The sequence below is a fragment of the Cryptotermes secundus genome, unplaced genomic scaffold (assembly GCF_002891405.2).
Source record: "Cryptotermes secundus unplaced genomic scaffold, Csec_1.0 scaffold1482, whole genome shotgun sequence".
In the NCBI taxonomy this organism is placed as follows: Eukaryota; Metazoa; Arthropoda; class Insecta; order Blattodea; family Kalotermitidae; genus Cryptotermes; species Cryptotermes secundus.
Window position 1 is genome coordinate 179,756 of NW_019734988.1, and position 15,734 is coordinate 195,489.

A 15,734-nucleotide genomic window follows, 5' to 3' on the forward strand; every position below is an offset into this window, starting at 1 on the left:
TGTTGAAACCAAGCAAAACAAAAATGGCTTTCAAATAAGAAAGCCGAGTCAGGACGGATGTACCCCCATATAGGATTAATGTAAAAAGTTAATCTAAGAATACAGGAATTCAACAATGGGACACAGCATGCAGAGAAGTATATGGCTTAATAACTTACTGCACTTCGTAATAAAAATTATAATATTGAAGAATATAAGGCACCCGGAGATCGTCTCTGTGGTCTAGTGGTTCCTGACTACAGATCAAGAGGTCCCGTGGTCTATTCCCGGCGCTACCAGATTTTCTGAGAAATAGTGAGTCTCGAACGGGGTCCACAGCCTCGTGGGGATAACTGAGGAGCTATTTCAAGGAAATAGCGGCTCCTGTCTAGAAAACCGAGATTAACGGCCGCGGTGATCCATTGCGCTGGCCACGCGACACTCTCTATCCGCAAAAGTTAGCACTAACTTCGCCGACAAGCGTCTGTCGCTCGGTCGGTAAAGTTCGCTTACGGACTATAAGCCACGGATAAGGCAACCGGAAAAGAGGGAAATCAATTTGGAAAGCATAAAACTATGACATTGGATTCAACATAGGAACAGAGAGAGGTTATATAAATAGGAAAGATGCTGAACAGGATACAGGAGTGAGGATGGAGAGTGAAGGATCCAATATGGACGATGTAAAGAAGGTTTGTTGTAATCTGTACAAAACAACGGCCTTGCCACAACTCCGGCCGCTAAGCGCGGCAACCCACTTTGAATCCGAAGTCAGTTCATGTAGGATTTATGGTGGACTAACTGGTTCTGGGGTAGGTATTTTTTCACATATTCCTGTCCCCCTTGCCAGGTTCAATTCTTTGTGGTATGATTTTGCGATATTCTGCACAACAGTAAGTTAGAAAATTAAAAAGTTATACAATCTCTTCTCAGCAATAACAGATGTTGACACGACAGTGTCTTATCTTTTTCATTTTCTGAACTTACTGTTATGTAGACTGTTTCAAAAATCATATTATTTTAGGTTTAATTCTATCAAATGCTTCGTTTCTTTCGTGTATCATTCGGGCCTGGAATAATGGATCCCTTAAGGCCCCAATACCAAGGTACTCGATGTTATCCCACCCTAAGAATAACAGAAATGTGATGAAGTGTCTGAAGTGTTCATAGGAAGCGAGAAGAGTTGAACTTTCGACGGGCGTTATATAATTGAAACGCATAAGTGGCTATTCGTGTAAGATTTGAGGTTTTCACAGCGGTGACTATGAAGAAAGCCGTCTTCTGGGATGTGGCGCTATGTAGATATTGTGTTAACCGACGTTTCGGACGAACGTATCGCCTCCATCTTCAGGGTAGAAGAAAAAACAAAACCCGCGAGCGAGGAACCAGCGTGAGCAGCACGCTATTACTCCCTTAAGTAATGTGTCCTTTTAAATGAATTGCGCGTCTGTGAAAACCAGAAAACTGGAGTCGTGTTTGTATCAAGTTGCATTGAAATATGTCGTAGGACTTCGTATTCTTCTTCACTGACGGATTACGCCCTCTTTTCTGTTTCCCTTCAGAATAAATCTGAACTGTGGATCCTGTGGTTAGCCGGTAGGACTCGTTGTACAGGGGATCAACCCTGTCGCAAGGCCGCTACCTACACAGGACAACACAAAAGCAGAAAAAGCAGACAAACATCTGTGTCTCAAGTGGGATTCGAACCCATGATCCCAGTGTCTGAGCTGGCGGAGACATTTCGTGCCTTCGACCACACTGGCACTGTGATCTGCGTTTTGATTTATGTTAGCTGATAAGTTGGCCTTTAAAAGTGATGTGAATTTACCAACAACATGGTTCTTTCAAGGCCGGTCACGGTAGCTGAGCGGTCCAAGGCATGTACTGTCTTTGCTCGCTTGGAAACCGGGATAGTGGGTTCGAATCCCACTCAGGGCATGGATGTTTAGTTTGTGTGTGTACGTTTTTCTGTTTTTGTGTACAGCTAGCGGCCTTGCGACGAGCTGATCACCCGCCCAAGGAGTCCTACCGAATGTATAAGATCTAGAAAAACCGAAGTGAACGGAGAAGTTCATGGAGGTAGGCCTAGGCCCACTAGGGCTGTAGTACCAAGGAAAAAAGAAAAAAATGGTCTTTTCAAATAATTCAGGTCCATCTTAATGAGTGTGAAAGAAATTGGCCCAATAATTTGATCACGGTTACTAGGAGACGGACGGATGTGTTGAATGAGTAAATTGTTGGAGGAATTTCTACTTCATTACGCAAGTGAAACGTATCCATTGTTTTTCTGTAAGGTAGATAGTAGATTACCTCAAAGGTTAAAAAAGCACCGCGTCACTAGTGTTATATGAACCGACTATAGGTGCCACGTGTGACAGATATCTTGGAAATATTAGAGTGCTGACATCAAATAACGAATTGCATGGTGTTCTAAGAAAGACGGAGACAAAGTTTTATTTGGCTCAAATTCCAGGAAAGAAAAGAGATCGAAAGCAATTATGGAGATTAATTCACTCCGGACACTGATTAAAAGTCACGCACACTAGTCATAACACAGACTATTTCGTTCTAAGGACACATGCGAACAATTCAGCAAAGGGGTAACATCGAGATTTTCTTCTTCGATTTCGATTTGCTCAATTTTTGGCATGTTTTCTGTGCCGCTACGACTGTTGTATCACAGAGCGGACATTTCAAGGACGCAGACCACTGAACTGACAAGGAGAGAGAGACTGACTGAAGAGGTCTGGGTTGCAGTGGGGTGTCTGCTGTTTGACCGACTCAATTTAAGTCTAGAGTGCAGTTACGCTATTGAAAATTGTACCAAAAGCAAGTGGTTTTCTATAGAATTGTGTCGTGTGGTACATATTTTGTTGTTTCACCAAGATCCCGTAAGGACAGTGAAAACCTGAGTATGGTGAGTATACTTGCCGGGAAGGAAATGGCTGTTTGCCCTGGCTGGCTGAGTAGTGGGGAGTCCTTGGGCGGCCATTTGTAAGACAACGTTGCAGTTCTATCAGTGCTGGAGGCAATTTTGAAGAAAGCAGGATTATAATGGGTCAGATAAATTTGTAATATGGAGCAAAGTACGTAAACGTTTTCCTGAATTGTATAATTTCTAAACAGTTAATTAATGACTAAAGATTGTAATATGATTTTTGCAGTGTTTAGTCTGTTGCCTGTGAAATATAGAATGGTATGTTTAATCGAATTCATAGATGAAGGACAAAACAACCAGGTCGCAAAGCAGTGAATTTAGTAATAGCCTAATTATTAGTAGGTATTAAAAGGAATAGGAACTTCGTATTAGGGCAAACACGGGCCAGTTTCTTTAACCACACCGATAAATAGAACTGAAAGAAGGTATGTAAGTGTTTGAGTTATTATTTGTTCCCTAAATTGGGCTTTACATACATTTTGAACAACAAAGCAACCTGTAACACGTCACTGAGCTTACACTTGTAAAATTATGAGCCAAAAGACACTTCTCTATGAATTCTGGAATTATTTTTAGTCCAAATCTTCAGTTATTCAGTTATTTTTCAAATTTTATGAGTTCCCGCATAGCAGGAAATCAGTATTGGAAAAGGCCTCGTCACCAACTTCTAACCAAGATATCTGCTCCGTGTTTACATTTTACAGTCTAAGTTCTGACATGGCTGACATATGTTGAGTAAATCCTTCTACGTTTGGACGTGCACGAAAAACTTAAGAAACTATTCCCTATATTATTTCTTTATTGCTAGTGGGGTGGGACTGAGCCTCTTGCACTGCGGCCACTTCTGGCCTCTTGTACCAGCCCCAGATGATAGGTTAGGGTGATTGTGGAGAAATTTGTGGAATGAAGATTGGCAGGGGAAACCGAAGTACTCGGAGAAAACCTGCCCTAGCGCCACTTTGTCCACCTCAAATCCCACTTGACCAGACCAGGGTGCTGAGGAGAATATTTAGACCAAAGAGAGACGAAGTGACAGGAGGTTGGAGAAAACTGCATAATGAGGAGCTTCATAACTTGTACTGTTCTCCAAGTATAATTATAATGATCAGGTCAAGGAGATTCATGTGGACAGGGCATGTAGCAGGAATGAGGGAGAAGAGGAATTCATATAGGATATTGGTGGGAAAACCAGAAGGAAAGAGACCACTATTAAGACCAAGACATAGGTGGATGGGTAATATTAAAATACATCTCAGTCAGATAAGATGGGATGATATGGACTGGGTTGATCTGTCTGTGGAGGGCTCTTGTGAACGCTTTAGTGAACCTTCAAGTTCCATAAACTATTGGGAAGTTCCTGACTGGCTGCACAACTTGAGGCTTCTGAAGAAGGGCTCAGCTCCATGAAATTATTTATGTTTTAATTCACTGACAGCCATGAGATTAATACCTTTCCATGGAGATGTGTATTGTTGCTAAGATAATACTGAGCGTAATGTTTTTTATCTTTGGAATTTTATGGAATTAAACAGCGAACCTCGCGGGCCATCATCGCTTACTGTTGCAGCCGGCAAATCAGGCATCTACCCCCCCCCCCGTATGCTTCTTTCCTGAATACTCTAGGACCTTTAATAAATAGTCTTAAAATGATTAAACGTAACTTTATAAGCACATTTGCAGCTCGTCCCATCTCTAAGAAGCGACCACACCTCTTGGAAACCTGGTCGCCACCTCCCAGAAAATTTGGTTGCCCCCTTAGTGGAGGATAGCCTCTATTGCTGTTGAGGAGTGTTTACCGCGACGTTGCATAGTAACGGTGGCAGCACGGACTCCATAGAAAGCCAGTTACGTGATAGTTACCTCGCTAGTATATTGGCGCGTTGACTGTTGCCTAGCAACGAACTATAAACATTGATCCTATTGTTGAGTGCGCTTACGCGACTGAAGGTTGTTTACAGGTCGTTACCTAGAAACACTCTGGCTACCTACGTTACAAGAATAATAGGATTTTTTTTTGAAGAAAAATGGTATTGCGACGTACTGTGTATCACCAGGCATAAATATCTAACCTTGTATATTAAACTAATCACATAAGATTAGGAATAAGGTTGAAACAACAACTATGTTTTGTAAGAGGTTCAGTAAGATATTCAGCAGCAATGTAAATACTACATCAACGCTGCAGCGTGTTGCTTCCAAGAAACCAAAATATGGTAGATCTGCCAACTTCCAAATCCCTGAAGAAAAGCGTAGCATAATTTATTTTCACAATCACGTGGTCAAGGGAATGAGAAGATAAATTAGGAAATTAAAACTGTGCGCAGTTTCAGAAAGTAATTGTACTTTTTTTTTTCCTTGGCACTACAGCCTCAGTGGGCCTAGGCCTACCTCCATGTACTCCGTTCACTTCGGTTTTTCTAGATCTTACACACACGATAGGACTCCTTGGGCGAGTGATCAGCTCGTCGCAAGGCCTCTACCTGTAGACAAACACAGAAAAACGCACACAACATCCATGCCTTGAGTGGGATTCGAACCCACGATCCCGGCTTCCGAGCGAGCGAAGACAGTGCATGCTTTAGACCGCTCGGCTACCGTGACCGGCAATTGTACTATTATATTCAGTATTAAAAGTACGATCTTGTGGATTGTAGCTCGGCGTAATTCGGACAGATCCCGAAGGTTAAGTCAAGAAAACAAACAGCAGTAGTTGAGCTTGTAACCTGACTCTGCTTTTTTGATTGGCTTACCTTTCGACCCTGAATATGGAAGTCATATTTTCCTAGAAAGCCTAGGGCACTTTTCAAACTACACGGCATTGCTACTCAGAAGGTCACACGCTTCATAGTTGCCACCGCGGGGACATCAATTCCTATATATATTACGTTGGGTAGAGAGAGAATAAAAAATTGTTTACGATTTGAAATACTTGTAGTTACCTTCCTCAACAAGGAATTTCCCAGTCTGTTGGAGCGGAACGCCCTCGAGTGCACAAAGGTGTGGTGTGACACGGTTTGGATTCAGTCATGATTAATTGCCGGGAAGGTCGCTTGAAACAGTGTGGAAATTAATACTGAGGCATGACGTTATTCGTATCAGAAAATTTCTTTTTAAACTACGTCATTCACTAAAGATCCTGAGGACGAAATATGCATCAGTGTAGAATATGAACTTCAGGCTTTATATTGTCTGGCTGAATTTCAGTAAGTGAACACTTAGCAATTGCTGAATATGAATTCGTAAATGCAATTAAAGCCAGTCACGGTAGCCAAGCGGTCTAAGGCATGTACTGTCTTCGCTCGCTCGGAAACCGGGATCGTGAGTTCGAATCCCACTCAGGGAATGGATGTTTAGTTTGTGTGTGTGCGTTTTTGTGTGTTCATATACAGGTAGAGGCCTTATGACGAACTGATCACCCGCCCAAGGAGTCCTACCGAATGTGTAAGATCTAGAAAAACCGAAGTGAACGGAGAAGTTCATGGAGGTAGGCCTAGGCCCACTGGGGCTGTAATGCCAAGGAAAAAAAAACAACTGAAATTAAAAATAAAAGAGCAAGATAATTAATTACGTCTCAAACTATTATTCCCCGACGGATAAGTGTAACTTTTGAATTCATTTTCATACTCTAACTGTCGTAAATTTTACTATTTCACGCGGCTATGGTGGGAGGAAGGGGGGGGGCAGTCTTTCTTAAACGACAGACTTACATGTTATCTTTCCTGAACCACCATCCACAATCGAGCATCATGAAGCACACTACAGCTGCCTCCCCTGTCTTCCTTCTTCAGGTCATTGATAATAATTATTTAATAATTCGATTTCCAACCACTTTGCTGTCTATGTCCATCGTACATGGATGGCTGGCCTCTCGGTGTCGCCACTCGCCAGTAATCATGTCTGCGGCATTTAGTGACATAATTAGTGGTTCAGCGCTTGAGTGCTGCCCATGTGAGAAAAAAGAGTCCGAACTGTGATCTGTGATTAACGTGCCCCAAAGTGACTTTAACACTATCCCCACTTTCAAACTTCGTGGTTATCAACTGCATACTCATAAAAAATTACCACTCATGATCATCTGTTTTATACTTATATATGCCTATATAATGTTACCATTCAGATCCTGAGGAAGAAGGCGACTGGGGTTTTGACATGCTGAAATTACCACGAAGGCTTTACGGACACAGTGGATATAGATCTATATACTTTTTTACGGGAGGTTTTTTCTTCAGAGCGTTCACACCGATTCTCGGGCCTATCCAATGGGTACCGGAAATTTTTTCGGCGGGGGTAATGCGGAAAGGGCATTAAGTTGACTCACCTCCACTCCCCCATACGTGTTAATGGCATGGTGCTTAATTACTTAAGTACAGATAAAGTTTTACTGATTTTTTTTTTCCACAAATCCATTTCATCCATTTCTTGAGTTTATCTAGTTTAGAAACTTCCCAAATTCCGGAGACTTCGGAGTGAGTCATTTTGCAGCCGAGAACTGTGTGAATTTCGCGATGTCATTAGGTTTTACGGGGATCTCGGAAATGTTCTGTGCTGTTCCCATTGTCTATCTCATTCGAAGTTTGTAAGTTGAAATCCTGACTTATAATATTGCTAATTATGCTTATCTAATAATACACTATATCGGATATATTCTTATAGACTTCGGAGTTAAGGGGCCCAAACACGTACGAGTCTGGCTCGCGAGTCCTACTCGGCTAAGTTTCTAATGAGCCAAACTCGTCCTCGTGTGTGTCGCAAAGTAGGGAGTCAGTTCATGCGTTTGTGGTGAAATTAATCCAAGCCCGGCTCCCGAGTCAAGCTCGCCGAGCCGGAATCACTAGCCAGAGTGGTACGTGTATGGGCCCCTTTAGGAGGCAGGAGGCGATAGTAAAGAATTCTGGCAAAGAGTTGAAGGGACACCATGAAATGCAAATATACAAGATGAGCTTCAGTTTTGCCTTTAGGAGAAGAGATGTTTCATTTTCTTGTCGGATGGCCAGCGTTTCTACCAAGATAACTGGTAACATCGAACGATTTCTTTGCAGATGGACGAAGACAAGTCCCTCGTTTACTCGGCCTTGTTGCTGGTCGTCGCATCTTCCGTTGCAGTGCTTTGGTTTCTGAAACGTCGTGGGCCACCTGTTCCTCCGGGTCCCTGTGGGGTCCCTCTACTGGGATTCTTACCTTGGATTGACCCAAAGGCTCCTCATCTGACCTTCACCCGTTTAGCAAAGCACTACGGTCCCATTTACTCCCTGAAGTTGGGAAATGTGTTCACCGTGGTATTGTCAGACCCACATCTCATCAGACAAGCTTTTGCTAAGGATATCTTCGTGGGGCGGGCCCCACTCTATCTCACGCATGGCATCATGAAGGGCAACGGTGAGTGTTTTGTTTTTCCTTTTATGAAAGTGAAACAAGGGAACTCAGTAACTGAGTTTTGGAGTTATAACAAACATTATAAGCTTGTAATACAGAACTGTGGATGTTTGAGCATTTGTGGCTGAGTGTGGTCATAAGGGAAACAAGAAATTCACATTCAGTTTTTGTTGGTGAACCTAATTTTGAAGGACAATTCGTGAGACATGGGCGTAGGTTGGAGGATAATATCAAAATGCATGTTATAAACAAACAGGTTGCGAAATTTAGGATTGTTGTGTTCCGCCTTAGAATTGTTTCTGATGGTAAACTGTGATCTTTCGAATTCCTTAACAGCAAGATCTGTGAATAACAAAGTCTAAACGAGGATGATCAACCGCGAAACTATTTTAAAATGTGCGGAGATAAAATATTAGGTGTGGATTTATAAACAGAAAACAGCATTAAGCAGACAGCACGAAAACGCTGATCGCTTCATGTTGGTTTATTGCTTGGCTTACTTTTCAACCCTAAAGATGAAGGAGACATGTTTCTCTGAAACACCTGTTTACTTTCAACGGATCATATGAAGTCATGTCCCAAAAGACAGAACTCTTCAACTTAACGCTTCTTATTGTTGAGGCAAACATATCTTCTTAAAGCGAACTTGTAATTCATTGTGGTGAGTCAAGGAGAATACTAATATATTTTAGTAAATTTCTCGTCTCTTGGTTTATCTCTGCCAGTGTTTCTTTTATAATTTTTTTTGTTCGCAATATTTATTTTTTGTAGGAATATTATAATCCATGGGTTATGAATGCACGGGGAAGAGAATATAGTGAGAAAGGATGTAAAGTAAAGTAAAGTAAAGTAAAGTAAAGTAAAGGTATGCCGCGCCATAGCTCAAGCGATTAGTCGCTGGCGTCCCACCGCAGCAGCCCGTCTTCGATCCCGGGTCTGGTCAAGTGGGACTTGTGGTGGGCAAAGTGGCGCTGGGACAGGTTTTCTCCGAGTACTTCGGTTTCCGCTGCCAATCTTTATTCCACCAATTGCTTCCCAATCACCCTAACCTATCATCTGGGGTTGGTACAATAGGCCAGAAGTGGCCGCAGTACAAGAAACTTAGTCCCACTCCATTAGCAATAAAAGTAAAGGTATCCCTGTAACAGGTCGTGGAGTTCCATAGGTTTATGAGATGTTGAGGTTCCCACATTTTCTAGACAACCGGCTCACAGATGGCGGTGAGGTTGTCAGCCTTACGGCGCGGCCGCCCTTTATCCCCAGGAATATTCCTGGTACTCATTTCTGTTAGAGGCTGAGCCGATCACAGGGCCATAGTGCGGCCGGAAAGATTAGGTTAATTGAAGAAAATCCAGTGACCTCATCGGGACTTGAACCCGCGACCTTCCGGCTTGTAGCATAGTGCCTCGACCAACTACGCCACCGCGTGCCCCGAGGAAGAATGTACGTATATGTAAACTACGTGTATTGACAATTCCTTTGGACTTGTGATTCTCAGGGCTGTAACTATGAAGCTGTAGGTTGACAGAAATTCACTGTCTTTCCGGAGGAACATTCGGCCTCCATCTTCTGGATTGCACATACCCTAAGCAATAAACGAGCAAGAAGCAAGAAGTAAGCCGAGTCACTTGATAGAAATATGTGCACTGATGGTGATAATTATGACACTTCGAATATCATAGTTGAGTTGTTAGCATCACTTCTTCCTATCCGGTAGGTTTCAGGTTTTATTTTCTGCCATCCTTACTGTGAGAGACATTTGCTTCCACTCGCTGCAGTTTCCATCCTGATAACCATGCTGCAAATTGTTTGAAATGTGTATGTACTGTAACTACGGTAAAAGCTGAGTAAGAGGTAAAATTGTCCCTGTGCTTAACTAAATAAGCATTACACCATGAAGATGTCTGGTGTGGATGTATAGATCCATGTTCGCTAGAACTCTGCATTAGCTGGAGGTGAGTGGGCAGCTTCGCGCCCCCAAACTCCGATCTCTATGTCATCCATCCCTTAGCCAGATGCTGTTCTGACTGCGTTATCCTTGCTCCGAATGTCGAGGGAATAATTATATACACGGAGAAAATGAATGCATTTTTAAAGCAATTGTCATCGCAGTCCGGGATAGCTCAATCAGTAAAGTGAAAGGCTACGGAATGGATTTTTTTCCCTTGGCACTACAGCCCCAGTGGGCCTAGGCCTACCTCCGTGAACTACTCCGTTCACTTCGGTTTTTCTAGATCTTACACATTCGGTAGGACTCCTTGGGCGGGTGATCAGCTCGTCGCAAGGACGGAATGGAATACCAGAATTTAACTGCCAGCATGGGTAAGAGCCACATCCGCGGGCCCATCCAGTTTCATATCCAAAGATTACCGTGGCTTCTATGTGGAAGGAAGGAGGGCGGCCTGGGCATTAAAGCAAACATTTCGTCTCCGTATAGTGCCTAGGTCTAGAATGCGTGGAGCTTTACCTGCACACCCGCGGCCTGATGCTTATGCCCAACGACGATTTTGTCCTTAACTTAACATCAACGGGGACACGCAATAGCGTAGTTGGTTGAGACACTATGCTACAAGCAGGAAAGTCGCGGGTTCAAGTCCCGAAGAGGTCATTGGATTTTTTTTTCAATTGACCTAATCCTTCCATCCGCACTATGGCCCTGTGGTCGACTCAGCCTCTAACATAATTGAGTACCAGGAATATTCTTGGGGGTAAAGAACTGCCGTCTATGAGCCGATTGTCTAGAAAATGTGGAACCCCAACATCTCGAAACCCTATGGGCCTCTACGGCCTGCTACAGGGATACCATTACTTTTTTACTTAACACCAACACAGTCACCACCACAACTTCCACCAGCACCAACACCAGCAGCATCACCATCACCACCAGCACCACCACCACTGCTGTAACTACAAAACCACCACCATCACTACTACTACCACCATCATCACTGCTGTAACTACAAAACCACCATCAGTATCAATACCAACAGCACGACCACCACTGCTGTAACTACCAAACCACCAGTATCACCACTACTACCACTATCATCACTGCTGTAACTAGAAAACCACCAGTATCACTACTACTACCACCATCATCACTGCTGTAACTAGAAAACCACCAGTATCACTACTACTACCACCATCATCACTGCTGTAACTAGAAAACCACCAGTATCACTACTACTACCACCATCATCACTGCTGTAACTAGAAAACCACCAGTATCACTACTACTACCACCATCATCACTGCTGTAACTAGAAAACCACCAGTATCACTACTACTACCACCATCATCACTGCTGTAACTAGAAAACCACCAGTATCACTACTACTACCACCATCATCACTGCTGTAACTACAAAACCACCATCAGTATCAATACCAACAGCACGACCACCACTGCTGTAACTACCAAACCACCACAAGCACCAAAACTTCCACCACAGGCACCAACATAGAGACAGGACTGACGAAAATATTTCGCTCATTTACACGGTTTTACCCTCAGTTATTGGTTGTAACTTCTTCCGTTAAGAGAAAGGTAACGTTCACAGATCATGAAATTATTTTCAGATATGTAAGAAAAAGAAACAGCGACTTTTCAAAACGTGTTCCCAAATTCAAAATTAATGATGTGTTTCGTCTCTTTGAATGTTTTGGAATTTGATCACATTCCTAACTGAAATGTTTTTCGTTTAAATCTAAACATTATATTTAACCTTGCAATACTAATTTATCTACTTTTCCTAGTACTCAGTAGCATGGGAGCGGGCAGTAGTGTAGTTGGTTGAGACATTATGCTTACAATTTGGAAGGTCGCGGGTTCGATTCCCGATGAGGTCACTGGATTTTTCAGTTCATCTAATCCTTTCAGCCGCACTTTGGCCCTGGGGTCGACACAGCCTCTCACAGAAACGAGTACCAGGAATCTTCCTGGGTGTAAAAGTCGGCCGGTGCGGTGCAGTGCAGTGCGTGAGGCTGACAACCTCACCGCCATCTGTGAGCCGATTGTCTAGAAAATTTGGGAGCTTCAACGTCTCACAAACGTATAGGCCTCCACGGCCTATTACAGGGATAGCCTTAGCTTTTTTTTTACCTAGTAGCATATCTGGGATTCAGTTATGGGGAGGATGGTTTAGGAAAATTATGTAAAAGTGTATATCATAATAAGCTTTCGGTGTGTTATGCTGTTAATATAGCGTAAATGATTGGCCCTTTTTATCAAATTTTCATTTTCTAGTTGTTTTTATAGGCATGAAACTATTTTCCCTGTTATTTCAAGAATTTTGTCCCTCCTAGCGCGCAGGCATTTGCGAACTGCCAACCAACCAACCAACCAACCAACCAACGTTCACAGTTGCACTAAATCCTTAACTGAAACAAATACCGTCAGACAGGCTTCTGCATACATCTTCTGCTCATCATTATAATGCTTAATATAATGAGACTACGGGGACAAGAGTGCATTGAGCCATCAGACGATTATACAATTTCATATAGAAAAGAAAATGCTAATCATCAATAATGACAGGCATTTTCTTACACAAGGGAGTCAGATCATCAGTTATGTAGGCTATGTTAGTAACAGGTTTTGAATGTTCTGAATGTGCCAGCGAAACATGATAAAATGATAATACACATACAGCATGCACAGAAGGAATGATAAATGATTGAAAAGTTTAGTCGGAAAGCCTAAAATGGAAGACATTCTGGCAGGCTGAAACATAAATGAGATATTGTCACATATCCGGGTTTCCGTGACTAATAATAACGGTACTTCTTTTGGCTTATTTTGGACTTCACCCATCGTCTGGTATGTAAAAGACAAAAAGACAAAAAACCACGACGTTTCGGAGACTGGATCTGTCTCCATCTTCAGGTGGATAGGGAAGGATAAACCTACTCAGTGATTGAGACTAGCTCTTTCTAAGGGGCCCAACTGAGTTGGTTTANCCAATTATGATAGGTCACGAACAATGACTGTCTAGGACTGGCTTCATTCCTCACTGAGCTATGAGTGTCTTCTCTTCTGCCGTGACTGACTTGGACCTAATTTATGAGTCTGTCACTTCTTCAGCTTCCGTTGTCCACTGGTTAACACTCACAGCTGAACAGTCCACTATTGAACTGCTTTCTGAATTCTCTTACAAATGAATGCCCAATGCCGAATGATGACTCACGACGGAACTGAACTCTCGAATCATAGTCAGAGTCAGAGTCAGAGTTACTTTACGATTGGCGGTTTACCGTCAATCATTTCCTTTTGGCGACAAACCCTTGAGACTCACGACCAGTATTTTTTTCTCCAACTGAACATTTGCAGTTATAGTCCTTAACGTAACATCCTCTCTGACAAGAAGATGGGTCTGTAGTTTACAATTGTTGATGGCCTTCGACAGCGCAGTCATTCTTGTGTCACAGTTCCTCGGGACCCATGACCACATTTTACTGTCTCAGATTCGAGATTCTCCCAAACCTGACGGCCAGGTTCTTGTATTTATATACCCCAGAAACAGGGCGACCGGGTTATACCCCCAAGCACTGGGTTCGCTTTTCGTTGCCTCGTAAGACTCGCAGGACTGCGGTGGAGGAATTCGAACCAGCCTCCACATGGGGCGAATCGAATAAAGCTCACTACACCTGAGAGTTCGTGTATTATTTTTTGCCTATTCCTTTTCATGGATACGTGTTTTAGTGAGCCCTTATCTACCAATGGACTTTTCCACATTTATCCATTGCCGCGGGAAGGGGTGTTAAGTTTGTAGCGAGCCGTTGTCTAGCAATGGACTATTCCGGCTTTCAGGCGTCATGTCACAATGTTAAAATGTATCATAAAGAAATAAATTGTGCGATTATGGACTGGATTCTTCTGGTTCAAGAGAAGAGTAACGGACACTCCTCTTTTGAACACTGTAGCACATTTTCCGGTTGCATAAGAGGAGTGGATTTTTTTGACCTCAGCAGACAATATTAATATTTCAAATGTTGTATTTTGGCGTCCTGTTGCACTGATTCACGTCCATGATGTGTATGTATTAACCGTCTTCTAGTACACAAAATCTCACTTGTCACTTCACTACATGTTTCGGCATCACTGTGCCACCCTCAGGTGTGTTATTTACGTTAAACTATTGCACTGCTCGCCATCATGTGTCGTTTGTAAAATGATTTAAAATGTATATAATGTACTATAATAAATTTTTTATATATTAAAATTTTGTTAAGATTTATCATCTTATACGTCCTATTTCAAACTCGCATATTACACGTATATCAGTCTTCCGCTATGGGAGTCGTTCTTCCTATATTTTGTGTATACTGCTTCTTGTGATGTGTCCTCTTATGGCTGCGTGCGTTGTATTGCCGGATGTGTGTGTCAACACACACATCCAGCAATACATTATCATTATCATTAGTATTTCAAGATAATTTAGTTAATTATTTCATTTTAGTGTTAGCTGTGATTGTCTAAGCTCTGACTTAGTACCTTTGACAGCGATTAACAAAGGGGCAGAAGAAAGAGACACATGACAGAAATTCTTTGATTACACGCATAAATGTACGAGGAATATTCACTTACGGAATATACGTTACATTGCTGAAAGTGTAGAGGCCGACACAATTAAAATAGTTTTCGAACAAATAGGTTACCGCCATATTTGCCGAAAGCAAAACATATTAAGAATATTTTATTCCAAATATTCGATGTGTGGTATAACAAGATATCGATGTAGAAGTGAAGCTTGGAAATAAAATATTCTGTGTATTTTGTTTGAAACCATCTACAATAATTGCTATTCCAAAGAGCGAAAGAAAAAATGCTATGACAGAAGGATCAGTAGCTAGAATCTTGTAGTTCCCCATGTTTGTGTTCTTTTCCGGTACCAGGAACAACTTTTCCGTGTTCCAAAATTGTCATGTACAGGTCTCTCTTGAAATGCCACATCACGATGAATTTCATCATAAAAGATTTCCAACAACAAAATAATGAAAGGTAACTGTTAAGATTATTGAATCTTAAGTAATATTTCGTTTAGAATTTATTAAAGAATCAGTGAGAATAATTAAATTATAGTGGATCCACAATCTCAAATCACTATCATAGTTATACTGATTTGAATTAACCAGTCACTCAACATTTTTATGACAATATTAATTACTTTATTGTTAATTAACTTGGCATTTTTCGAAATAGGTTCAGAGTCTGATCAGATATGGCACCGCACTCTTTAACTGAGATTATATGCACAGAAATAATTTTTAAAAATGTTACTATCCGGTTGCTTTGATATCAGAACAGTTATTACAAATGTCTGATAACGTAACGAAATAGTGGAGAGAGTTATAGCAATCAGAGTAGAATGATTCTGTTATTTTTACAACTGTTGACTGCATGGATTTGTGATAGCGATAACACAGAACAAAATAAAAATTTAAAA

The 15,734-nt window shown here is 41.9% G+C and overlaps 1 protein-coding gene across 3 annotated transcripts in view; it reads left to right on the forward strand.

Moving 5' to 3' along the window:
* LOC111869190 (cytochrome P450 306a1) overlaps window positions 1-15,734 on the forward strand; it is an 89,451-nt gene that overhangs the window by 24,027 nt on the left and 49,690 nt on the right. Inside the window, exons 1-2 of one of the 3 annotated variants that reach the window (XM_023860485.2) lie at window positions 2,546-2,896; window positions 7,957-8,293. In XM_023860485.2, coding sequence (XP_023716253.1) covers window positions 2,894-2,896; window positions 7,957-8,293 — 340 coding nt within the window. In that variant the 5' untranslated portion in view covers window positions 2,546-2,893. Of the gene's footprint in view, window positions 1-2,545; window positions 2,897-2,973; window positions 3,066-7,956; window positions 8,294-15,734 lie in introns of those variants that run through there. The other 2 variants (XM_023860486.2, XM_023860484.2) reach the window with 2 other exon arrangements.